This window comes from Colossoma macropomum, unplaced genomic scaffold, assembly GCF_904425465.1.
Source record: "Colossoma macropomum unplaced genomic scaffold, Colossoma_macropomum, whole genome shotgun sequence".
In the NCBI taxonomy this organism is placed as follows: domain Eukaryota; kingdom Metazoa; phylum Chordata; class Actinopteri; order Characiformes; family Serrasalmidae; genus Colossoma; species Colossoma macropomum.
In genome coordinates, this window is record NW_023494803.1 from 32887505 (window position 1) to 32914689 (window position 27185).

The 27185-nt window shown below is 37.7% G+C and overlaps 2 protein-coding genes across 2 annotated transcripts in view; both read right to left on the minus strand.

Annotated features, from left to right (window-relative positions):
• LOC118823319 (peroxidasin) overlaps window positions 1–12255 on the minus strand; it is a 76775-nt gene extending 64520 nt beyond the window's left edge. Inside the window, exon 1 of the mRNA XM_036592840.1 lies at window positions 11880–12255. Within this exon, the coding sequence (XP_036448733.1) occupies window positions 11880–12067 (188 nt within the window). The 5' untranslated portion in view covers window positions 12068–12255. The remainder of the gene's footprint in view (window positions 1–11879) is intronic.
• Window positions 12256–15209: 2954 nt separating this feature from the next.
• myt1lb (myelin transcription factor 1-like, b) overlaps window positions 15210–27185 on the minus strand; it is a 134857-nt gene continuing 122881 nt past the window's right edge. The window contains exons 16-23 of the mRNA XM_036593380.1: window positions 26426–26488; window positions 24970–25053; window positions 23080–23301; window positions 22823–22914; window positions 21131–21234; window positions 20580–20723; window positions 18111–18173; window positions 15210–15984 (exon numbers count right to left, since the gene is read on the minus strand). Coding sequence (XP_036449273.1) covers window positions 15844–15984; window positions 18111–18173; window positions 20580–20723; window positions 21131–21234; window positions 22823–22914; window positions 23080–23301; window positions 24970–25053; window positions 26426–26488 — 913 coding nt within the window. The 3' untranslated portion in view covers window positions 15210–15843. The remainder of the gene's footprint in view (window positions 15985–18110; window positions 18174–20579; window positions 20724–21130; window positions 21235–22822; window positions 22915–23079; window positions 23302–24969; window positions 25054–26425; window positions 26489–27185) is intronic.

Consider the following 27185-nt stretch of genomic DNA (forward strand, 5'->3'; position numbering starts at 1 on the left):
ACGCAAAATTCTGCCTGGACCAGCGCACGGCTTTAGGGATTAATACACCACCACATGTCATGTAGTGAATCATTCCAATTCTGACTAAGTGATTTAGTGAGCTCACTAAATGACGTCCAAACAATACGTCTCTGGTGCACTGTGTTTAGAGGAGACCCTTACTTAGTATTTGACGGACATCATCCTTTACAAGGTCCCAGGCTGCATCTGGATTTATATTCAGCTCTGTAACAATGTTGGAGCAGGCCAGAGAAATCTCTCCACAGCACCGACACAGGAAGAGTGGGGCTAGGAGTATTCTTTTCAATAACTATCTGGCCCCCAATCTCCCTGTGCAAATTAGCAAAGCTTTAGGGATTTTTCTGGCTTTGCATTCCACAATACCACAGAGAATGAATGCTTGACAAAGCCTGACTGCAGCAAATTCCACACAATAGTGCTTCTCTTTTCCTGACTCACTCACCCACTGGACTGACTCTCTCAGAAAGATGAATAAAAATCAAGTCCAGACTGAGCAGAATAAAAGGACGCTGGAAAAAAAAGGGAGACAGATGACACGTGACCCAAATCTAGGCTAATCAAAGTGCCTGACTTCTTGAGCTTCATAAATGTGGCCACAAATTAATGGGCTATTACACGCTAGACCCTTGCCATTCTGCCTGTGTGTTAAGGGCCTCATCTCGGGGACCTTCCAGAATTACTCAGCTTGGGCAACTGTCTCTTACTCATCTCTCTGTGTCTACCATACAAACAGCTGTGCAGAGCACTGTCCACAGAAGCGAAAGGGCCCATATCATGCCCAAAATCCATGTGCATTACAGACATGATGTAGTACTGTGTAGTACGTAAACACTGTTAAATGTACTGTTCTCTCCTCTATGTATAGAAACTGTGCTGCAAAAATAGATTATTTTGAATTTGCTGTTCTGCGATGTCACAAAAAGCAACACATTTACATATACGTCCTCCTATTCTGCCTACAATAGTTAGGTCCCGCCAATTCATGCTGACATTATTAGGAGTGTTCCAGCCATTACTGCTTTTGAATGAGGCACAATACAGAGCAGCCAATCAGAACACAGCTCATTTGCCTACATTAGTCTGAAAGGCACAATAACAAAAAAAAAAATCTTGGTTAAATCAAGGTTGGTAAAAGGTTGTGTAAAATGAATTTTGGGTATTTTGGTATATAAAACCACACAATGACATAAGCAGAACACATGGAAAAAATTTGTCATATGTAAGATTTTTGTCCAACATTACCTTTGTTACCTTCAACCAACGAAAAAGAAAACATGCTGGTGTCGATTCAGAAGCCGCAGAATGGTCAGTAAACGATAGCTTTCCCTCAATGCTGGTGTTCTGACAAACCAAACCATTTGTCAGATTGACCTGACCTTAATTTGAGGTATTTAGAAGGCTACTTCAAAAAACTACTGAACATTCAGCAGTTAGTCCCATCACAGTGTTACATACATTAGCTAGCTAACTACATACAACTGGTTAATTAGCTTGAAATGCAACTTATTATCTTGTCAACATAGTTTTTGCATGAAAGAAATGCCATCAGCTCATCCTTAAAAACCTAGTGACACACAGCTCACCTACTGAACTAGTATGTTAAAATGCTAGACCAGTTAAATGATGCTGCAGCCTGAAAAGCAATGACAATCCATTTATTTATTATTATGGCACTTGTGTTTAGCAATTGCTTATTATTTACTGTACCTCAAAATTATGGGCTGGTTTAAGCAAAGCGTCATATGTTTTTTTTCCTGTGGCGGATTATTAGTTGATTCACTGACACAAATAATACAGTATAAAAACAGCCCTACATATGACAGAACAAATAATGACCATAGTAACAAGACACTGTTATATGACTGAACAAAATCTGTCATGACAGTACAGGACATCTGCCATTACATGTTCATGTAGCAAAGTTCAGGTGCCTTTTAAAGGCTCCAAAACACATATCTGGAAAAGATGCACCCACAATCAACAAAACACACTTCTGCAGTCTGGCCCAATTCCTTGTCTATAGCTTGTTACCGTATTGCTTGAAATGTGGATGACTCATCGAGTACAGCGCTTCTGTAGTCTGTCTCTATGTCCAGCCCTGTGTCGAGTAAATCCAATCAAACAAACTTTCTGGTTTTGTGAGAGACGCAGGAGGGAATGAAGAAGAGCCTGCTAGGCTCCAACAGCGAGAGGAAAAGGTAAAAACATCACAGTTGAACAACGTAGTTCGCAAAAAGCTCAGTGAACTTGGTGATATGATTTCACTCAATCTAGCCAGACAAACGTGACTTGTTTGTGCAGCTCAATCCTTCCTGAAACATCACGTGTTTGGTAAGTGTGAGGTTTCTGACATGATGTTCTAACATGCTTTTAGTTTGAACGCGTTCCAAATGTGTGTGCCTACAGCGGAGCTTCAGTGGGCCAACTTCGCAGACAAGCCTCCAAAAAGCAGTGCATTATTTGTAAAATCATAATGTATCGTTTTACATGTAATAAATAAGTTATACAAAATTTCTGGTCATTTTTCGTTTCTAATTTTAATGTACAGACAGCTGCAGCTCGCTACTTCTGAATATTCCACCAGTCTGCTTAGGCTTAATTAGCCGTTTCCATCATGCAGCACAGAATACATCTGATGTACTCAACACGTCCAACTACTGCTTGTTATTGCATGAAATACATTTTTGGTTGATGAAATAAACACATTCATATTCATATTTTCATCACTGTTGTTGCTTTTTACAAAGCAGCAATAATTTTTACCGCATTATTGTTCAGACGCTTACTGTAATATTTTTACTGTAATACATTTACAGTTCTACATAGCTAGTTAGTGTAGGCCTGTTAGCTCTGCTTCTGATGTGCGCCATTTAACACGGTCAGTGACTCACACTACATGTATGTTTTATATAAAACTTGTGTAAATATATCTGTATGCATTTTTTTAATTTAAAGTTTTGAGTCCCTATTAAATGACTATTAAACGTCATTGAGAGCTATGTGAGCTATTTTTTAGCACTTTATTTTTTATAATGTTTATTTAATGTAAGTTGTGAGCAAACATTGCATACTTGTAATTCTTTTACACAACAAAAATCACATTTATGGCAAATGAATATCGGCCCTAAATATCAGTTATCAATGTCCTTGATAAAACGACAATCAGTATCGGTCCTGAAAAAACATATCTGTTCACCCGACCAGAAAGCCTTTAAGAATTCATTTAAATAATGTATAAAACACTATGTGGCAAAAAAATGCACATAAATGGGTGCGTCAGGCTCTGTTCCTCACCATAAGACAGACCAATAGGAGAATTTAAAGTATGCAAACTAATCTCTGTCAATTCACTGAGGAAATAAATACTAGGAGTTTTTCAAATTCAATCAAGCTCTGTTTACTGTCCGGTATGTGAAAAACATAATATTACCATATCAACTGGAGAAGGCTGAACACAACCTTTCTGTTACACAGAGCAGTTGGCTCAACTCTGTTTTGTAGGTGCCCCCCTGTGAATAGCCTCTAGTTATACTGCACGGTTTACTGAAAACATGAGAGAAGAAAGTGCAAATCATAACAAAGCCTTTAGAACAGATCTTTATGAGTGAACACACTAACACATTTGCAGCATGCAGCCCCTCAATGCCATGACCTCATCCATGTGTTCGTAATCACAGCCACATTTCATTGTATGTAGCTGCGGAAAGCATTATAAGCCGCCAGGGGTCCAACAGCCACAAAGATTACATTAGATTGCCTTAACAATGCTCTGTGACTTGCCCAAGAACAATAGGCATGAGCCTTCTAGGTTAGCTAAACCAGAGGCATTCCTGAGGAGACATAAAAGCCTGCATCATGTTGGTAGAACAGAACGTGTAATGTGAAAGCAATGATTTCTCCATCTAAGGAAGTCTCAGAGCAAGAGTGCTACGGAGTGTCGTTATAAAGTGGAGGTGGAGTTTACAGTCAGAGCAGGTCCTCTGGAGACAGAAACTGAAAAATGAATACGATCGAACAGGGAAAAGTCCTCCATAATCTTTTGACAGAACCTTGAGTCACGAAAAGCAGGGTAATTCAATAATCCTCTCAATAAAACAGCACTGAACTGAAAGAGAATGAGATGCAAACTGAGACTAGAGTAAAGCCCCACTGTATAAAATTCAATCATTTTTTAAGGTAGCAATGATAAATTGGTTAAATTGATAACACTGCTGTTAGGGCATTTATCTAAACTACATCATAATACGCTTTTCCAAACATATCGTGGGGACTGTCAGTACTAACAGAATACAACTGCATGTTTTGCTGCTCCACAGTGTGTAAAACACTGAACAAAAATCGAAGTACTTTTTGATGTGATCCAACTTAACAAACCTCAGAAAAATAAAATATTGTGACATATTACATAAATATATTGAGCATCTCGAAAATGTCTTTAAGTTTTGTAAAATCACATTTTTGCCATATCACCCACCCCTGGATGACGCACTGTAGAAAACGGCTCATCAGTCCAAGTGTAAAAAAATGACTTCATGCGGTAACAAGAAATTTAACTGGTTTTATTCAACATAAACACATACTTTGAATGAAACACTGCAAAGCAAAACCTTAGCAATCATTTACATCAGTTCAAACCTCAAAAACATTTCCAATCTACTTTTGCCCTGTTCCGCTTATTATAGTGTATTAAAAACAGCTGACAGTTAACCTTGTTATCAATTAGTTGGCTTGACAATAGGAGTGTAACAGTGCATCAAGACATTGTGATATCGCAATATAAAAATGTGACATTATGCAGATTGAATATTCTATTAATAATGCCATTCAATGCAATGCACTGTTTCAGCACAAAAGTTTGCAAATGATTATCACCAATCGACAGCTTCCTCCAGCCTTTCTTCTGCCTCCAAGCTCTAGTGTTGTTAGTAAGTTATGCAAAACATTATTATAGCCATCATTTTTCTTTATATGAACTTTGTCCAAAATAAAGTGAAAATACCAAATTATGAAGCCAGTATTGTGAATCTATTCATAGGCCGAATATATTGTTACACCTCTACTTGACATTGCTTCTGCTTTCCATTTAATGTTACCTCATTTCATTAAAAACAATTACAAGACAATGCGGATAGTAGAGACTGCATTGCAGGGTTGTGCACAACCAAAAAAGTAAAAATATGGAAACATCGCTTTAACATCAGCTAAAAAGAAGATTTCCTGTAAACTACACCTGTAGCAAAAGGGTTCTATACTGAAAAGGGTTCTTTGACTTGTAACAGTAGTGGAACCCTTTTGGTGCTATATATAATCATTTTAAAGGATTTTTTTTAACAACCATACAGATCTGCTTTATCCATATAGAGAAGAACCATTTGACAATGCAAATGCATTCAAATGATTCTTCAAGTGTTTCTGGTTCTATACAGAACTACTGCTTTTCCTAAAGAACCTCTTTTTTAAAGAGTATGTGTAAAACTAACCTCACCTGGCAAGACAGCACAACTGTTATACATGAGCAGAAAACATATTTGCTCAGCACAGTGAGTAACATTAACAACAATACTAAAAAACTGAACAAGAGGACTAATCTAAGATTGTAGCTCTCTGAAGAGGAAACATATTATTAGAGTTCACTACAGTGAAGGACCAAATATCTACCATCTACATCTGTGACCTGCTGACTCACGAGCTTCAATCAGGATTTACAAAGCTCTTGTGTATTCATTGCCTCAGGTGATGGAACCTCACCTCCATGCCATAAATCATCCTCTCATTGTTTCCCCTCTATTGTTTTAAGCACCTTCATGAAGCCAGACCAGAAGATGAATGACATTCTTTTAAATCAAAGCACTCTGGTCAGGGGAAGGGTTACAGCAACTGGAGGGGCACAGTGTGCATGAGGATAATTGGAAAGTGAAACGAGGAGAGGGGGGTGGGGGAACTGGGTACGTTCATGTTCCAACAAGACAACACAGAGAACAGCAACAGGTGGTTGCATTAAGCCCGGCAAGCATGAGGCTCTGAGTATGTGACAACAGGCGTGACTCAATGGGTCTCCAACAGAAAAACTTGTGAATGCATAAACAAATCAGGAGGCCAAGAACAGAGCACCAAAACATCACATGATCAAATTAAAGTGCACCCTGACCCATCTTGATATTCAAGTATCAAGAAAAGGTTTACTGTGAGAAAGGAAAAAAAACAATATTAACGTTTTATAAAAAGTAATTTTCCCACTGCAATTAAACTTTGCACCAGTCAGCAGTGCCTGCTCGCGTCTGACAAAATAATGCAGAGAAAGCTTTACTGATTGCCATTGCATAGCTCTAATCTTACTATAGGTCTTTACTCATGGTAAACTAGTGCATAACTTGGGCCACTACATTAAATAAAACATAAGGTGTCAGTTTAATTCATCCTAGTCCTGGACTAAACAGCATTCCGAATGCAAAAATGTATTCTAGAACTAGGCGTCATCCCTGTCTGGGAACACAAAATCTGTTTTTTACTACGTAGCTGGCTGTAGTGATTTCAATATTCAATACTACCAGTGCCTGCTCTACCTAATAAGCATCACAGACAGTTGTTCAGGGACCCATGACCACCAGAGCGCCCCTTTTAACAACTTCTGGATTATTACTGTATCATTACTCGAGCCTCTTAGACAACATAATGGTTAATCATGTCTCAAAAAAGAATGTACGCATCTGGATCAGAAAAACTGGAAAGAAAAATATAGGACGAGGAGTATATGTTTGTAGAAGCCATATTTTTTCATTATGCCATTTGTTTTGGCTTGTAGTTGGACAAGCAATTGCGGATCTGAGGTCTGTCTAACAAAGCCGGTTCAACTGACTTATTGACTGAATTTCAGATTCACAAAACCTTTTTCTGTTAATCCATCTTTAGATACTCTGGCTGTGATTAATCCAGGTTTAGATATTCAAGCTGTGATTAATCCAGCTTTAGTTACTTAGGCTGTGATTAATCCAGCTTTAGTTACTCAGGCTGTGATTAATCCATCTTTAGTTACTCAGGCTGCGATTAATCCATCTTTAGTTACTCAGGCTGTGATTAATCCATCTTTAGTTACTCAGGCTGTGATTAATCCAGCTTTAGTTAATCAGGCTGTGATTAATCCAGCTTTAGTTAATCAGGTTGTGATTAATCCAGCTTTAGCTACTTAGGCTGTGATTAATCCATCTTTAGTTACTCAGGCTGTGATTAATCCATCTTTAGTTACTCAGGCTGTGATTAATCCAGCTTTAGTTAATCAGGTTGTGATTAATCCAGCTTTAGTTACTTAGGCTGTGATTAATCCAGCTTTAGTTACTTAGGCTGTGATTAATCCATCTTTAGTTACTCAGGCTGTGATTAATCCATCTTTAGTTACTCAGGCTGTGATTAATCCATCTTTAGTTACTCAGGCTGTGATTAATCCAGGTTTTGTTACTGAGGCTGTGATTAATCCATCTTTAGTTACGAAGGCTGTGATTAATCCAGATTTAGATACTCTGGCTGTGATTAATCCAGGTTTAGATACTCTGGCTGTGATTAATCCAGGTTTAGTTACGGAGGCTGTGATTAATCCAGATTTAGATACTCTGGCTGTGATTAGTCCAGGTTTAGATACTCTGGCTGTGATTAATCCAGGTTTAGTTACGGAGGCTGTGATTAATCCAGATTTAGATACTCTGGCTGTGATTAATCCAGGTTTAGATACTCTGGCTGTGATTAATCCAGCTTTAGTTATGGAGACTGTGATTAATCCAGGTTTAGATAATCTGGCTGTGATTAATCCAGATTTAGATACTCTGGCTGTGATTAATCCAGGTTTAGTTACGAAGGCTGTGATTAATCCAGATTTAGATACTCTGGCTGTGATTAATCCATCTTTAGTTATGGAGGCTGTGATTAATCCAGGTTTAGATACTCTGGCTGTGATTAATCCAGATTTAGATACTCTGGCTGTGATTAATCCAGGTTTAGATACTCTGGCTGTGATTAATCCAGCTTTAGTTACAGAGGCTGTGATTAATCCAGGTTTAGATACTCTGGCTGTGATTAATCCAGATTTAGATACTCTGGCTGTGATTAATCCTTGTGTGAGTAAAAACTGAAACTGTGACATTTGTGATGAACAGCCAATGACGTGAAGCCTGAGGAGGATTCTCTAAGGAAGGGAAAAGAAAATGTACTACCCATGTAGATTAGGTTTAGATCAAACTAAGCATTGCGCATTGTCAGAAACATCTCATTGAGAAGGTTATCTGCATTTTAAGTCATAACTTACTGTAAACCCAAAGAATCATGCAATCATCAGCTCTACACCAACTGGCTAATTAGAACTATACAGAATTTAGAGAGCTTGTGGTTGTCATTTCATATTTGAAAGAAAATGCCAAATTTATTTATGTTGGCTGCAGTAGATGCGTTAACTCATTTTAACAAATTTTAACATGTAATCTGATCAGAGATGTCCAAACTTTTGCATATGACTGTACTCAGAAAAGCATTCTGTGACATAGTTTACCACAAACAAGGTAACATATCATCATGACACCCATCCCTACTTAAGCCCTCATCAGTGTCCCAGTTTGAGAGCTGGTGGTCCTTTTGCATATGCTGCCAGACTAATAGTGACCACCATATACTTCTCGTCAGGGCTCACTTGCTCCTTTGTGCTTGAACTCCGTCTGAATGGAGGCCTCTGTTTGCACAGATGTATATGGGTCCAGGAAACGCATGCATGCAGCTATCACATGGGACTATTAAAACCAGCAGGGGAACATATTACAAATTCAGGATCTTTTTTAGGGAATGGTGGTCCTGTTCCTCTGTCTCACTGTTGTTTACATTCTAGACTCTAGCTACGTCTCACACAAGACATTTCTGTTCATCTGTTTTCATCAGATATTTTCATCCAGCCTCATCAAGCCACATCTAAACAGGGCCTGAATTCTGATGTTCATCCTTCGATGCAACAAAAGGCCGAAAACTGACTTGACCTTCATAAGGCTGAATCCGTCATGCCGATGAAATTAAACTGCTCCGTTCATTCCTTCTCATTAGCTAGTAAACATTATATAAGGCAACAATGTGACTCTTTGATGTGCAGTTAAAGTCTTGCTGTTTGACCCAATAATTCCACATGCCTGCTAGACTGATAAACAGGAGTGAACTAAGGACAGCTAATCAAACCGACTCCTCTTAGAAACAACAGCAGCTGGCCCTCTTGTTAGACGTTAGGTTGATTTCACTGGCAAAGCTACAATGGGCATTGTTGCAGTAAGTCTTCTGCTTAGATGAAAAAGGGTGATTACCTTGAGGCTAACGTTGTGTATCATTCAGTACAGATTTTTTTTCCTTTTTTTTTTTCATTTCATAAATTATTGATTTAATTTAAAAAACTGCCCTAAGGTCTAAATACTGAAATTCATCCAGTTATTAGTAAATTTGATTGCAATGTTTGCATCATCAATTTGATATTTGAATGTTTACGAAAGGCAACCAAATGAAGAACTGCCAGTTGAACATCACTGTTTACTGTTGCAGGCTCTCTTTAACCGGTTTACACTTTGTATTCTCTATAACTGAACTATTTACTGCCCTTACTAGAGAAGACCAGCAGGCCTTGTTCTGGCTTACAGGCTGATTAATAATAATAGAGAAACAGACTTCAAATTCAGACCTTTTTAGAAGGAGTCACAGCAAAACTGCAAACAGAATAAAGAATATGTTACATGTATGTCTGTTATGAGCTTCACATGCCTGTGTTGACTTCACAATATGTCACAATATGCTTCTTTGAGTATATCATGGGCATCATCAGTACTTAAGAACACTGACCAGCTGCATATTTCTTTAAAAAGAGAGCATAATTAGTGCTGTTTAATTGGAATGATTGCAGTACAGGATGTGAAACGTTGAATACAAATCATTGTGTTCATTGTTTTGATAGTATTTATATCATCATCTTCATGATTTTACGATTGTACCTGTTTCCCAGTATAAACAAAGCTAAAGAGCTAATGAAATGGCTGGAAGAGTCCACAGTTTATTTTACATTCTGTTACATCCATCCGTCTAGCATTTGCACTTTCTCCCAAACTCTGTGCTTTGTGGTCTCTGTGGTTTGTATATGTTGAGTTATTTCCTTCTGTTCTAGAGCAAGTGGGGAAAATCTCCCATTCTACTGTGAGCGTCGCTTTCTTCATCACTACACATTGTAGCAATTCCCCCAGGTTTAGGACACCATTCTCTTTATGAGTTATGAATATTAAATATTAAAAGCGTCATGCGACAGTGAACTTAGGCTGCACCAACATGTCCACTGAAAATTCAAAAGATGTTATACGTCATTCAAGTTTTTGCCAGTGGAGTGCGGCTTATGTCAGAAATGAGTGTGAAGTGCTTAAAATGGGTACATTTACTGACCAAATGAATTACAGACTGTTCAAGAAGTGCTGATGTCAATAACATGCACATGGTATGTAATTTAGATGGCCAATCAGTAGTCCAGATTTTGGAACAAGCAAACTTTGTGGCTCATGGATGCTGACAAGACCGGGGTCTTAGGTACTAAAATTTGGGATTGAATGACATGGGCTAATGTCGATATCCAATATTTTCAATAAACATTTACAAAAGACGTAGAAATTGGGACTACACCCCCATGAAGTAAAATGAATAAAACACATATTTAAGCACAGTATCCAAACACCGTGTAAATATTTTGTTCTTCTAGAGTGCAATATAATCAAATATTGGTTTAAAATTTCGATCCATTGCTGATATATTTTTAAGGTAAAATCTGCTGACATAGATATGTTTCCGACATCATCATGCATCCCGAATTTTATAGATAACAGTAGGTCTGTATCACAAAGCATCAGAGAACACATAAGCAAGTCTACCTGACATTTGGACACATTTTAAGGCATGTTGTATGATGACTCAGGCATTTAGTTTGTACAAAGTTAACTGGTGGGGTATAAACGTCCATTAGTAATTAGCAATATTAACCGTGAGGTAAAAAATGAGACAGGAGCCCAAGGATCAGGATGTGCCTCATTAAAAAGCAGCAGACTAACAGCAAAGTTACAGAACACACTGGAGAGGGTCAACAGCTCATAAGTATGCGATTAATGGATTATTCCAAGATAAAATGAAATGAAGCAGGAACATGGCTTTCTTTCCCCACACGCTCAACCAAACAGTAGGAAGGAAGCAAAGTAATGTGTTTAACCACTGGACCCTGGTCACTCACACCTTATTAAGAGCTCACTATGCACTCCAAATAATATCAAATTATACAAACATCTCAGTGCAAATATTTGGAACCAGTGTTTACTGAAGGACAACAGAGCTAGTCTGCAAGAAGCAAAGGGACTGCCATAAACAGCAAATCTGGACGCTAATGACCCAAAAATTACCAGTGGTCAATTGGTCTCTAAAGAAAAGATGCAAACACAGATAAGCCACCAGAGGAATGCAATGAACATGTAAATGGGATTGACCACAAAAGGAAAACAATGAAGAAACAGTGAGAAGATAAAGACTTGGCTAGATTGCTAGTTAGCTAGTCCACAGCAGTGACTGTATGGAAGGAAGCTGAACAATTTAAGATGAAGGCAAGTTCAGTGAAGACTAACCTTCTTCTGAGAGCTCCTACCCATGCGATTAGATTGGAAAACAAACAAATAAATAAATAGACAAATTATATGTAAAAATGGTTAAAGCAAATAAATACATTTTAAACATTTAAAACTGACTAGAAAACAACCAATGAGGGAACATTAAGATGGTCAGAGTTTGGTGAAAAAACAATTATTCTCATAGAAATCTTTAATACTTACAAAATAGTAGTCTGAGGTGAGACGGCTGGCACCGTCTCCAGATTTAAATGCATACATCTGACGGTGGTACGGAAACACAGACACCGGCTCGGACATGATGAGACCACGTACGGACCACTGCCGAGCACCAGGAGACCAACCAGCACTAAAAATGAAGATGAGGCGGCTCGGCCGGTCCACAACGCCATTGTAGAGCGGTTAGTCTATGAACCATTGAAGTCACACAACCGCCAGGCAGCTCAGCCCCTCTAACCGACTCCAGGTAAGCCAGCGCTGGGATCCGCGAGACTCCAGCTGTCGATACGGTCGACAAAGTCCGGTATAGAACTAGGGCAGTATGTTACACAGTCAAACGGGAAGAGGAGCCGTTGTGGAGTTTTTCCACACCCGTTTTCATACAAGTCCCGCCTACTCCGCGCTACGATTGGATAGTAACATTTTGCTTCTTGCGATACAATTGGTCAATTTGATATCTACGATCTGCTAGCCAGTCGTTGCACAGATGTAGAGACTACTAGCCAATCATAGCGCTGGAGGGAGGGAAAGTCGGAATACGGGTAGGAAAAGAGAAACAACGATGAAGAGAGCAGCTAATCAGAGCAGACTTCTCTCTAGCACTTTTAGGCCTTATCGAAAAGCGACACTTTAGTCCCCTAAACACGTTGAATTATGAATTTGTAATGCTATAAACGAATCTACTCTTTATGTCCATTCTGAACGATTTTATATCCCGCTGTGTGAGCAGCATGAAATGTGGGCTAACGGTTTTGTTCCTACAAAGGTTTGGAAGGTTTATTCCTGCAAGTTACTTTCAGAGCATTTAAAAGTAAACCCAGCCACAGAGCTAGTTCTACTAAACAGGGCATGTTTAAAACTGTGAAGACTGAAGTCTTCTTCACTCTCTGGCTCTCGTTTTTTTATTTTGCTAAGCAGCTTAAAATGGCGCCATGGAGTAATATACTCTAACATTTTGTTCGGCTCTTTTTACTTTTAGTTTCACGTCAGCTTCATATTCGCCAGCTTCTTGTTCGATTTTTCCCGTCCCACCTTAAATGGTGCAGGAGTTGCATTCTGGCGCCTGAGGCCTGAAACGCCAGAACATAACTGCTGCACCATTTAAGGTGGAACGGAAAATTCGATCAAGAAGCCGGCGAATAAGACACCAACTTTAGCCTCCTTTTTATTTCTTAGTTTTATTTTGAACATATCTTTATCCACTAACTGCAGCGTCTAACAGTGCGAGCCAAGAGAATATGTAGAGGTTTGCTGCCCTCTGCTGAGAGGATCCCATATCTCCAAATACTGCAGCCTTAAGTTACATTACTCATGATAGTTTTTGTCTTGGTGTAATAATAATATCACAAATGGTACCTATTACAGCCCATTTCTAGTTTACAGACAACCTAAAAAAGTCTGACAAAATCTTGAATATTTCCCCAGCGTGCATGTACATTTATTGTTTCATAGTTCAGATTTATTATTATTATTATTATTTTTAAATTAGAGCGGTGAAACGAGACTGTGGCAACACCATTTTTCTTTATTCAGAGTAAGATGTGTCAACATCCAGCATGACAAAAATTGTACAAATTCCACAATTTAAAAATGAAAAAATCACAGCAACTTGTGATCTCACACATTTATAGCAAAATTAAAAGGTCAACAAATTCATGCTGTGTTGTACAAAAATAAATCAAACTTCAGTTCCACAGAGAGCACAATAGTTTGTACAAAATCCTGTCTTCATCGATGATTACTCAAATCAACCTCGAAATGAAGAATTTAGAATAAATAAACTCTGATGAATTCACAATAATTCATATGAAATTTCAGCATTCTAATATGTGACACCTTTTTGTTTTCCCTAGGTAAATAGTCACAGATATCATCTTCTTCTTTTTTTTAATTATTTGATATTATGTAGCAACAGTAGATGAGCAGCATGTTTGTGCTTAGAATCCCTTTTCCATTGTACTGATAACAATAATTTATTCAAAAACTGATACTAGCTATTACTCTATTGAAAGCATTACTATATTGGCAAAAAGCTGCAGACACGATGCTGTGATGAAAGGCATATGCAGTCATGGAGGATGGTGTCCGAAAAGAGGACGGAGTTGTACAATGGATGAGATCAGGTGAAAGACGAGCACCTTTGCGTTCGCTCTCCGAAAGGCAAAGTCTTAACGTGGTTGCTACAGCTAATAACAGAACAGAAAAGTAGGGGCGCATAGACATACTGTAGTATTGCAACACCCTTCGGTTCTACTTCTGACACCATCGTCATTTTGGGAATTTCTCTCTTTTTTCGCTCATCATTTTAACATTTTTCTTTTGATTGACTATCTTTTAATGATTTTGTACAGTGATAGACATAAAGTGCTGCTGGGGATTTTTAATGATCCTAGAGGATACCAAAATGAAATAGCATTACTTAATAATTCATAAAATTACTGGTAAAGATATCGTCCTCATTTGTATTCCGATTCCCTGTAGTCTCCCTCCGATACAGTCCAACATCCTTTGCCATTCTTCGTTCCAATTGTGTGCCAAAGAGACACCTAGAGATTGCACACTACCACACGTAATGATATATCTTTAGGACAAGTGCAAATAGTGTACTGGCACATATGTGGGGACAATGACCCTGTAAGTCCCGCTTTCATAGTTTATATATATATTCTACAAAACCCTTTTCTCTCCACTTAGGCTCCAAGCACTGCAGTAGTTCATGTAAAACCATCAGAACATGGAAACGAAGGTGTCCCTGTGCAAAAAATCGTAAATAATCAAGAAAAACGGCCCTCGCAAATCTTTGCCTGCCCCTAAATTGTATGTCCATGTATACCCCCTTTGAAAAATTTTGTATTAAAAGATTTATATAAAAAATCAATCATTTACATATAGTAAAAAGCATCTTTTTTGCTTCCCCACTATGTCTACAAACAGGAAATTGCATATACCCCCAACTGTTTTCCCAGATTGCCTCTCATCGTCATAAGCATTGTTAAGTCGCAATATTGCTGATATGGTGTGAGATTCTAGCTACTATTACGAGGATCAAGCTAAATGAGCACTGACGCTGGGGTGATCTGTAGAAGCTCGCTTGCCATTACGTTGATGCAGATTTAATGATAATACCAACACAAAGTAAAACTTTTCTTAAGTGCCAGATAATGTCTGTTGCTAAGTTCTGGGACTTCCACCATCAGGTTTCCGTGTCGTGATGTTTACAATAAAACTGTGACATTCATACATCAAGTTGATGTTCTTATTTTTTTTTCTTTTTCAATGCTCATTTTCCAACAGCCATTTACCCCCCCCCCTCCCCCGCCCCCCCACGACCAGGTGCCAAACTCGGTTTCCAGTAAAAGTCGACAGACTTCTGGAGCATAGTCAAAAATAAAACCCAGTCCTGCCATTTTTAACAATCTGCACACAAAAAACATCTTCCAAAACTCCATAAAATCATTCGATGAGGAGAAAAGATCTTTTAAAAAGTAGCTATATCTTTGCATGTTTGTTGTTTAGATGTAGTTGTTTAGATTTTCAATCTAAAATGCTTCAGCAAGCATTAAAAAAGAACGTATATCCAATATTCGTTTGCCTTACTGTTCAGAAATATACACTAAAATGTGCATACATGAGCAGCTAGAAACATTACATCACACTATGTTAGCTCATATGAAAACGTACAAAATGTGAATGTTTTCAAAAACTATTCTGCCGATAACTATATTTGTTTTAAAGCAAGACCAAAAATAAAACGGAAATTAAAAATCATGAAGATTTGTAAGCATAACACTTTTTTTTTAAAGAACATAATGTGAATATTTAACACTGTCTGCTAAATTACAGCAGCAAACCACGAGGCATCCCATTTGTCTCCTTCTCCTTTTGTAAATGTCTTTTTTTTTTGTCACTACTTCTTCCCACTTTAGAAGCCTCTTAGTTTGCTGAGTGGCTAGACTTGGATCCCTTGTACTGCTTGTTTTATATTCTCCAGCAGGGCTTTGTTCTCCGGGCTCTGGTACTGCTCTTGATTTGTGTACATATCAGTCAGAGTGGTCACGTACGCGTCAAAGTTCTGTTCATTTATGGGGTCCTGCGAAGCACAGAGGAACGACTGGGTTAGATCACAGCACACAAACGAAAGTGCTACAAACACATCTTATAGCTTCCGTTCAGCCATCATTAAGCCTTTATCAACAGAGACGTGAAGGACTTCACTGAAAATAAAAGGGAAACATATGGAAAGTTAAACTGATAGAGACATAAAATGGTACAAAACATCGTCATCATGATTTCACACTACAGTTTCTGTCAATAGCATGAAAGAAAAGACCAGATGATGGGAAAGGATGGCATGCACGCGGATCAAAACTGTAAGCAACATGGCTGCACTGCAATATCATGGCAACACTATGCGTCTTCTTGAATCGTCTGCAGTCATTTTAAAGAGCAATTCAGAGGTAGGACATCAATCTGCGATTAGACTTTTTGTTTTTTTTGTCTTTTTCCAGAAGCTGTTATAGATGCCACAAAGTTGGTATGAAAGGCTCTCATTACTGAAACAGCTTAAAGGGACACTCCAGCCAAAATTAACCATCTCTATGTCTATATCATAAACGTGCCTAGTCACTTTTTACGGTGACACCACAGTAGTCACTACAGTGAGATTTTCTGGTTTAAAGAGAAACCCCCCTTCTAATGATGTATCATGAAGAACAATTGCAAAACCAGAAGAGCTTCGGGGGGCAGACTGTTTGAATATGTTTTGGTTAATGCAGAAGGAAGTGAGATAGCTAATGTTACTGCTACACACCAAAAAAAGATGGTGCCTCAGGGGTTCTTTAGTAAAGAAAATAGTTCTATAAAGAACCATGAACACTTAAAGAACACTTAAAGGTTTCCATGATTAAAAGGGTTCTTTGCATCATGAAATGATTCTTCAGATTGATAGCATGTGTTGTATATGGTTCTATATAGAACCTTTCTGAAAAGGGTTCAGTATAGCAACCAAAAGACATCTTCTATTGTGTACACTCTTAAAAAAAGATCTTTCCTCTAGAATCATGAACACTCAAAGAACCCTTTGCATGCTTAAAGGGTTCTTTGCATCATGAAAAGATTCTTCAGATTGATGGAGAATGTGTTGTAGATGATTCTATATAGAACCTTTTTCGAAAAGGGTTCTTATATTGTCACGTATATAGAATATATATACGTGTATAGAACCATCTACAGCGATTTTATGCACATTTTCCATCAATCTGAGAACACTTTCATGATGCAAAGAGCGCTTTAATCATTAAAAGTGTTCTTTGAGTGTTCATTGTTCTATATAGAACCGTCTTCCTTACTAGAGAACCCTTAAAGGACTATCCTTTTTATAGTGTAGGGAGCCTAAAATCACATTTGTATTTATTAGGCTCTACATCAGTAGCTATGCTGGCAGATTTTCTTTATCACTGTTGGGGGGTGTTGTATTGAGAGAACAACGATGGACAAAAACACGAACAGAATACAAAATTGTGCATTCTGTGAAACCGATGAGGCCAAGGATGCAATACTGCACTACAGAATTTTACATGGCAAATAAGGTATTAAAGGTAGTTTTAGGCCAGAACGATGCTTTAAGCATCCTTTCAGTCTGTTTCACTTCAAAGAACAATAGTTTCCAGCCTGACGTTTTATATGGGATTGTGCATCTTGCACTAAAACAAGGTTCGATTTTTTCTTCTGACAAAATGTTCAGGTTTCATGTATAAACTTCAATTTGATCATAAATTTATTTGAATTACTCATGGATAACGAAATATAACTGATGCAAAACTGCAGCAATGAAAAAATTAGAGATATAACGATGTTATCAAAATAATCTGTTATCTAGATCCATCTCATTATTAACTGATGTTTTCTCACTTTGGACCAGATTCATCAAAGCATTTGACATAATTTACAGCCGTTTGCATCATTTCAGTGACATTATCAGTGATTAAACACCACAAATACAAATCCACTCAATCACCGTCTATCTTATTTCTATTTTGTAGCAAATAATGCCATGTTATGTGTACTATTACACAGCAATGACTAATGCATATGAGCCAATGGCTATCACATATTCCTTCAGAAAGCCATGCAGACAGTTTTGGACAGATTGAAGTGGAAACGATTAAGAAAACAAAAGGACAGGAGAGGAGTAGACTGTGAAAATGAGTTCCTTACTCGCTGATGCAACTGTAAACAGCTGTTATTTCTAATCGGAGGCTCTTTGTGTAGCGGTGGTTTCTAGAGAGGAAGGCAGAGATCTATTAGGCTGCTGAATCCAGCAGGAACATCTTACACCTCAGTGGACTTTCACCATTTCTGAATTTCATAGCTGATCCAGGAAAATATCTCACAAACCCAGCCGTCCCCACAGATCTCCGTAAGTCAGTAAAACTGATCAGGTTATCAGGTTCAAGGGCCACAGAAAAATTAGTAATAATATAATTAATTGAAATAATAAATTCATTTAATTAATGGATGAATCTTTAAAAATGAAAATCAAACAAAGTGTTATCAGATGCAATCTATATTATACATAACAGGGCCTTAAATGTAAACCTGACCAATTATGGGTTTTTCAAATGAGCAGCTATAAAAGTGAACAATAAACACATAATTGTTAAAGTTCTTAATAGGCAAATATCAAGTTTTAGAAAAGTGATTTTTTGTATAAACTTCTAAATACATACACTGAGAAAACTTAAAAACTGTTTTTGTACAAGGAATTCTTATATTCTATTGTATATTAATTGTACTGCCATGATATCTCTTCATGGAATGGAGTTCAATGTGGTCATTTGCTGTCAATCCATTTGGTATCATCTTGTGGAGGTCAGGAAACAAAAGCAAAATGAATGCTATGGAAGAAAGCTGTTTTTGTGATGTCATCTACATAGCTAAGCTCAAATATAGACATATTTGCATTGCAAATAATAGTTAACCATTGCATGTGATACGTGAAGTAGCTAGTATAACTAATCTAGCATCTCTTTTGCACCGCATACATACTGAGTTCCGACATTTGTCACTGACAGAGAAATCATTCCGCAAGACAAAGGTTCCTGCCTGTTCTGACAGGCTGTGGACACTTGATACATGAGCTATTTGAGGGGCACTTAGAGAAAACAGGATTATGACTGATATAGGCAGCGTTTTCCAATCAGAATGCAATTGATGGCTTAATAAAACATAATAAAAAAAACTTAATAAAAAAGATTTAATATCACATCTGTGCTGATTCACTGTGCCTGGTCAGTGTGTATGGGTGTGGTATTACAGTGTACAGATGTGCATTCATTAGGGGTGGGCAGTATGATGATATAATGTATTTAATCCAATTAATGAAGACCTTCTGAAGGAGTTAATTAGCTGGAGGAGGTGTAGTTGAAACTAGACCCTACAGGAAGGTAGATCTCTAGCACCAGGGTTAGTGACCACTGCTGTAAACACTAACAACCAGCATACAGTAACTGTATTAACTGCATAGTAGCTGACATAATGGCTGATTGGCCCATTTTGCCTTTATATTAATCATATATTTTTGACAATTCTTTGATTTTTCCTTCTGTTCCTTAAATAGTTTGTTTTGTTGAAATGTTGAATACAAAAATTATTGTGCTGTGTTTTTCATAATCTCAGTAAAATGTGGCACTATTGCTTTTCATCTCTGATGAACAGAGGTGGGTAGTAACTAGTTACATTTATTCAGCTTCATGGATTTGATGAATTTGTACTTTTTTCAAAAGTTTTTAAATGATAATACTTTTATTTCCACTCTTGTATGGTGTAAAATAAAGTATAATTGCCAATTTAAGGAAAAAATTTGTGACTTTATGTGGCAACAAGCCATCTACCTGGCTTTATTCAACTCACAGATAAATACTTTGAATGCAAACCATTCAAGCAAAGCAAAATTGTAGTTTAGATGAGCAAAAGCAACATTTGAATAAACCAATTCAAGCTTCCAAACACCTGTTTCACTTTTTATAGTGTATATTTATTCACATTCAGTTGCTAATGTCCTTGTTGTATTTAATTTCATTATGTTAGGTTAATGATTGCATCTGTACTGTTTTTGTGATTGGTCCATATCACTGCGTTTTTAGGGTTTTTTTTTGGTTTTTTTAGTACCACAGAGCAGCAAAAATAAAAGAACAGAGCCTCACAAACTTCAGTCCATTTTCTGATAGATGCTGGATGTACTACTTGTTTCTTGAGCTGTTAGTTTAAGCTACTCCACCCACCACTAATGGTGAAAATGCCTTCAAGTATTGTAATGGTGTATTCTTTTCATATTGCCCACCCTTAGACTACATGCAGGTTGTTTCCAGATGACAATTTCCTTCCAGCTTTGGCCATGTTATGTAATCTCTGCCAGTGACCTTGCCTTAGTTTGTGAAAATCAGATCACGCTGATCATCATGCTGATTGACTGCTCTCCTTCTCATATCGCTGACTCACTCAGTATCTCCGCAGCACCATCACATTGGCAATGTAAATTAAAGCAGTTGCATCTGAATATAGCATGCAGAGTAAACTGTTGCCTGAAGCCACAGAGAGCTATGATTTGAAAATCAACAAGCTGCAGCGCAATGCTCTTTTCTTTCCATAACTTGCCCGCTATTTGTTCTCAATGGTGGCCCTTACCATATGAGGGAGCTGGATATTAGCTAAACTGTTAATCAGTGACTGGCTGAGGTTGGCCAGCTCATGCAGGAGAGATTCATTTTGCTGTTCAATCACCTTGTTTTCTTCCTCTATTGACTTCAGATTAGACTCCATTGTGGTAATCTGGGAAAGAGAACAAGTGTACATGTTAGTTATGGATGTATAGGGAAGAGAGATTAGCTTTACCACACTGCAAACACCCACAGCCATCATTATCTCTTTGGTGTGATGGAACTCGTTATTTAGTTTGAAATTGCAAGTTCACACAATGCTGCAGACTGGAACGAAGGAATGTGCTCGTCTCAAACGAATCAAAACTCTCATTATACTGCAGATGTCATTAAACTTCCAGTCATGAACTGCAGAAGCTGTAGCAAACACAGCCAGGGGCTTGTTCTTGACTTATTAACAAACACACACATACACGACTGTGCAATCGTACATAATTGGAAGTACATTTAGCTCATAGCATAGAAATATAATGTACAGTAACTCAGAGAAGTGATATTTTGTAAGTTTTGTCTCTTTACCTGTGTTCTAAGTTTGATCATATCTGACTCCACCTGTGAATTTGATTCATTTAAATCTTTGATTTCTTCATCCAGCTGCTTAATGTCCTCATCATTATCTAAACCTACAAGAAATCAGACAAAAAAGGCAAAATATTATTGTGAATAGAAATGAAACTTGGCAAAACAAAAACTTCGAAGATGGTTATCGGAGAGGATATTACAGTGAACATGTGACCTCATTTCACTTCTTTTTGGAGTAAATTTTTACTCAATTATTCTCTCCAGTTTAGTCAATGCCAATTTCACCTGCTAGTTAGGTCTCCTCTAATCTCACAGACAGATCAGCGGTGAGTCTGGTGATTTTCACTGCAAAGCATGGACAAGAAATGCCTACCTTTTCAGAAAGAGGCTTTTGAACTGACATGTAAAATGACATTGTATAATAATAATTGTATAATGTATAATAATAAAAAACAATAATAATAACACCTATTTACATTGTTTAAGTAAATTATTAAATAATAACAACAACAATAATGATAATAATAATAATAATAATAATAATAATAATAATAATAATAATAATAATAACAACAATAATTTGAGATCTTTTATTATTATTATTGTAATTATTATTATTTAATCATTTATTTCATTTATTTTATCATTAGGAAGTAGTGACTAAAATTTGTACAAGTTGCATGCTTGTGATGATTTATGTTCTCTCCACACACACAGTGCAGTCATTTGAAGATTTGGAGATTTGCGTCATTAAGGCACAGTGCAGTCTCACGAGTTCCTGCTGTCCACTGCACAAGAAGTCTATCAGGAAGTGAGATCATTGACCTCAGCTGGTCCCCATTGTAAACAATTTATATATACAGTCATTGGATATATCTTGCTCTAAAAGGGTAATTTCTTATTACAATGTCATGACAGTACAGTATGCAGTTCTACTACTGCTGACCAAAATTTAGCTGGAAAAACTAAACTTTGTTTCCCATCCAAATGATAAAAAGTACATGCAGAAGTGCATATACATGGATGCACGAACAGCCAGAATCCAGAATCCAACTGACAATATCGAAAAAAAAGTTGCGGCCAGCTTTGTCACCAAAAGACACCAGACATCTGCATGTGAGCAGAGCATATGAGTCTGAGACTAACTCTACACATCACACAGTGCTACTAGCATGTACTTCCCCAAGATATGTGAATTGCCACCACTTTTTTTCGAACAGCCGGTGATTTAAAATTATTGGACAGCTCAATACGCTTGGAGGAGAACACTAACTGCCAATTCTGTTAAATTAGCTAACATATGCCTGCATTGGCCAGCACTGTGCTAAGCAATGGGGGGAGAGGAAGGGCTATCCTACCCACCCAGAGAGATTGAGGCCAATTATTCTGTCTTAGACTCCTTGGCAATGGATGGCTGTGGCATTACCAGGGAACCAGGGATCAAACTCATGATTTCCCAACAATAAGGCCAACACCTTCATTTTTTATTTGTATACAGTTCATGGCTTCTATGATCACATCTACTCATGATTACATCCAGTCTTGTGCATAAATGCACTAAACTCTTTTGTGTATTGTTTGAATGTCATCCTTACATGCACTGTGAAGCTCAGGAATTCTTGGATATACAGTACATGCACACTCAAGTATGACTACTGCCCATTTGTAGTGTGGAGTAACAGATTTTACCATTGCTTGGCCGCTGTTTTATTGTAAGCATCTCCACTCCTGACAGTCTGGCCTTCTTCATAGCCGATGTGGCGCGTGGGCAACCTGACAGACTGAATGAAAGAAGGAAGTTCACATGGGAGCAGGGCTGCTGAACAGTGCATACATGCTACAACATCTTAGTTCATCATTTTATGGACTTCTAAACTAGTAATTGCTTGACTAGTCCTAGTCTAACTTGGTTGTGATATTTTTCTGTAAAAGTAAGATAGGCCCACCTTCGATGGGTCAAGAAGCTGCCACTGACATGCCCTGAGCCATCACAGCCTGGAGTTGGGCAGGACATGCCTTCTGTCTTTCCAGCCTTCCACGTGAACTGCGTGCCGTTCATATATCCGTCCTTCTGCCGTTTGGCCGCTAGAGGGCAGCCAGATGCGCTGCGGTGAGATGCGTACTTCCCTGTCACATGACCCTGTCCATCACAGCCAGGTACAGGACACCTAATAGAAAATACCAAACAGGCTGCTGAATAAGTAATGAATGACATATTTTCAATCAAAATGTTTAATCTTGTTAGATTTTATTCTGTGCAGGCCTACATTATATTCAGAGTTGGGCAAAATATTTTGAAAAAGTAGTGATGGCAGAATACTCAACTCAGTGTTCTTAATGTATCCAGTAATGTATTCCCATGCATAAAAACATATTACTTATATTACATATACTTTTAGGATACATTTGGCATAAAGCAAATTAAAAAAAAGTTATAATTTTTGCTTAATTCACACTGTTCCTCTCTGTTAATATCAGTTTTCTTCATCCAGTTCATCTGATAATGTTTTGCTTATCATTTAAATGCAAAAAATTGCCTATCATTTAAATGAAGTTCTGAAGAATCTCAACAGTTTTTTCTCTCTCATCGCCTGAATCAGTCCACTGCTGCTCAAAAATCACAAGAGTCCAGTACAACACCAATGCTTAGTTTGCAATCATGTCATGTTTCTTCATCAGTCAAAAGAGCTCAGTAACACTGAGATTACTAACTGATCATCACACTGAATTATCAGTCCACTCAGGCTTTAGCAGGGATAAAGTAATTTGTTGAGTTCTAACAAGCAGGTTTGCTACATGCCATGCACCAATTTTAAATTGGTTCATAAATATGCATTACTTAGTAAGTATTCTTAAAGTAAAAAGTAAAAAGTAACTGTATTCTAAATACTGCCTTTACAAAATGTAACTTTTTGTAAAGGTAGTACTCCACTTGCTGTTGATGCACAGTTTGTGTTAGCCATTCTCTAGCCCTTCATCAATGGTCCATTTTGGACCACAAAGGCACTCTGCTGTGCTTATGGTCAACCACCCAAAAATATCTTGCCACTGATGAAGTGGGTAGAGGGAGGCCTGACAAAATTGTGCATAAAAGGGCCTTGTGCAGGGCTACAGATACAATTGTGCACATATACAGTGGACCTATAATGTAGGTAGAGGTACAAGGTGGCCAAAAATTGTAAGGTAGGTATTTCTAATGAAGTGGATGGTTTGCGTATGTGATGCATCATACATGTCTTTATGATCTCACTAACAAATCAGCACTTCTTACTCTACTTTCTCTACTTTGATTTTGTTGGTAGACACATAATTAGCTGTCTGTTCATTAGACAGACGTATGGGAGGCCATTAGGCCAAACCATCTGACTCACATCTCTCAAAAGGAACTTTTAAATTTCTCCTTGCACATTCACAAATTTCTGCACAGATGCCCCAGTCCCCACTGCAACCCTCAGCACAGTCCTCAAGGAGCCTCGGCACTCCTGAGCTTTTCAAGCTGTGCCTCTCTCTAACTACAATTACCTCCAAATATGGCTTTGAACCACAAGCTTTGGAAAGAATGCTTTGCCTGGAGTGCAAGCTCTTGGCAAAATATTACACCCTGAACAGCAATGGCTGACCTTCACATTCATGTTTTTGGCTTCCTGATTCGTCCTTTTACTTTGGATCGAGGGGACACCGAGAGTTGCAGCTGGCAGTAACTGAAAGGCTGTTTGATGAGTTTGTTGTCTACAATCCCTCTCATGTACACTGTTTGAATTAGACTGGTGCTTGTGACAAGGGCAATAGTGGTTACTGTGTGAGTAGCAGGCTTTAAGTAGTTTGAAGTCTGTTACCTGATTGGCTCCTGGTCTTCCTTGTCCTCTTTGCTGTGAGTAATCTTTATGCCACTCTTGCGAGCCCGAGGGCATCCTGACAAACTGAAGAAACATGCCGGATTTGGAAAGACTGCTTACAAGCGAAGTTGGAAAATCGATTTGGCATTTCTAGTATGATGTTCATGATAGTGTATACTGACTGATCATTAACCCTTAGAAGTCAAGAGTTATTACTTTTTTGTTTGTTTTGCTATACTATTCAAATATATAGTGAATTACACAATGAATTCCATTCAGATTCAGTTTACATTCTGTATCAGCAGGTTCGAGTCTGCACGTCTGACTCCTTTCCATTGTTTTGTTGTTCTCTTCTACTTACAAAAAGAAATATGGTATGGATAGAAAATTTAGAATCAACACCAACACCACTTTGACCAAATTTTTCCATGTAATGCAAAGACATGCGACAAGTAATCAACAAATAATGTAATTATGTTATAACCGAAGTTTGGGGAGAGAACATGCCTGAAACCCCTCCTTCTTCCAATCCAACGCCCTATAAATTCACATCCTCACCTTCCGTTCCTGATGAAGTGTTCCCAATCCCCACCACCACCCCATCTCCTCCCTGATCTTTGGTTTGCATTTTCAAGGTGATGTGCAACCAACAGTGAGCAACAACTTAACCCAAAGAGGGCCATAATTCACTTATAGTGTTGTACCAATGTGAGCAGATACTGAATAAAATGGATTGGCTGTATGTTAAAAAGAAAGAAAATATGAGTTTTTTTAGAGGATAAATGAAGGATAAATACAGCATATTATTATATCTAACTTAACTTGCCATGGAAGCACAATGTTACTTTCAACCACTGCAAAAGACACCCTGCTGGTGTTGATTTTGAAGCAGCAGAACAGCCATTAAACAGGAGCTTTCCCTCCACGCTAGTGTTCTGACAAACCAAACTACAACTACTCCCTGAGGATGTGCTGTTTGGACTGTAAATGATTTGTCAGAATTAGCTAATGTTACTTAGCATCACTAAAGTTTGGTTAAAATGTTAAACCAGTTAAATGATGCCGCAGCCTAAAGAGCTATAACATCTACATATTTATTATTATGTCACTTATTTTTAGCTGTTGCTTATTACTCATTGTAGCTCAAAATGATATGCTGACTTAAACAAGGCACCAAATGTTTTTGCTATGATGGTGATTTAGCTCTTTGTGAACAGTCAGAACATTGGCAAACATTTTACTGTTATAGCGCTTGATGTTTACAGGCCACCTTTTAAGCCAATTAATGGATTATTCATTTATTATTCCACATGAATAATTGAATATCAAAATATAAAATAATGAATGTCAAATTACATGATGATTTTGTTAACATCTGTAAAAACTGTGACTTCTAAGGGTTAATGTGTTGAAATAGTTGTACAGATGTAGAGACGTATGCCATGTTCTGCTTTACCTTCTGTGTGAGGCGTAGTTGCCAGTGATATGTCCCGAGCCGTCGCAGCCCGGAGTCGGGCACCTGGGACAGAAATACACCCTGTTACTGTCCAGCATAGAAGAAGACAGGCATTCAGTGCATTTTCAATTGCAACACATACAATGATATGATAACACTATCCTTTCATGGCAAATAGGTGATCTTCATCTTTTTGGGTTAATGATCAGAGCAGAACTGATTTTCAGCAAAGCTACTGATATATAAAACTGAGTTAGTGTATCTTAACTATTTTATTGTTGCTTTCTGGAAGTTTAATTTTCAATAAGTCTGACATGACAAGCATTGCTTATTCAAGCATGTGCAGAAGCATTTTGTAAATCCTGCACTGAACAAAACACTTAGCATGGTCCAATAACCTTATTCACAACACTAGACATGAGCCCAGACATTGAGCTTGCCCTAATCAATACATTCTTGCTGAAAGCTCATTTCACTGTGGTGACTGACAGAAATTGTCTGTTTCAGTTACTGAACCCTGACTTTCCACACATCTCAACACAAAACATTAGCTAATAAAACTTGAGTAAAAGTTACACTACAGTTCAAAAGTTTGGGATGACCGTTCTAAAGATTAGAATCAATGTTTTACAAGAATATAAAACCAGTTTGGTAAGTTTTGTGCAGATTTAATGACAAATAATTTGTAGGAAGTTGTTAAAAACATTGACAATTAGTTCAAAATGAAGAACATAACTAATAATCATTCTTAAATGACTGC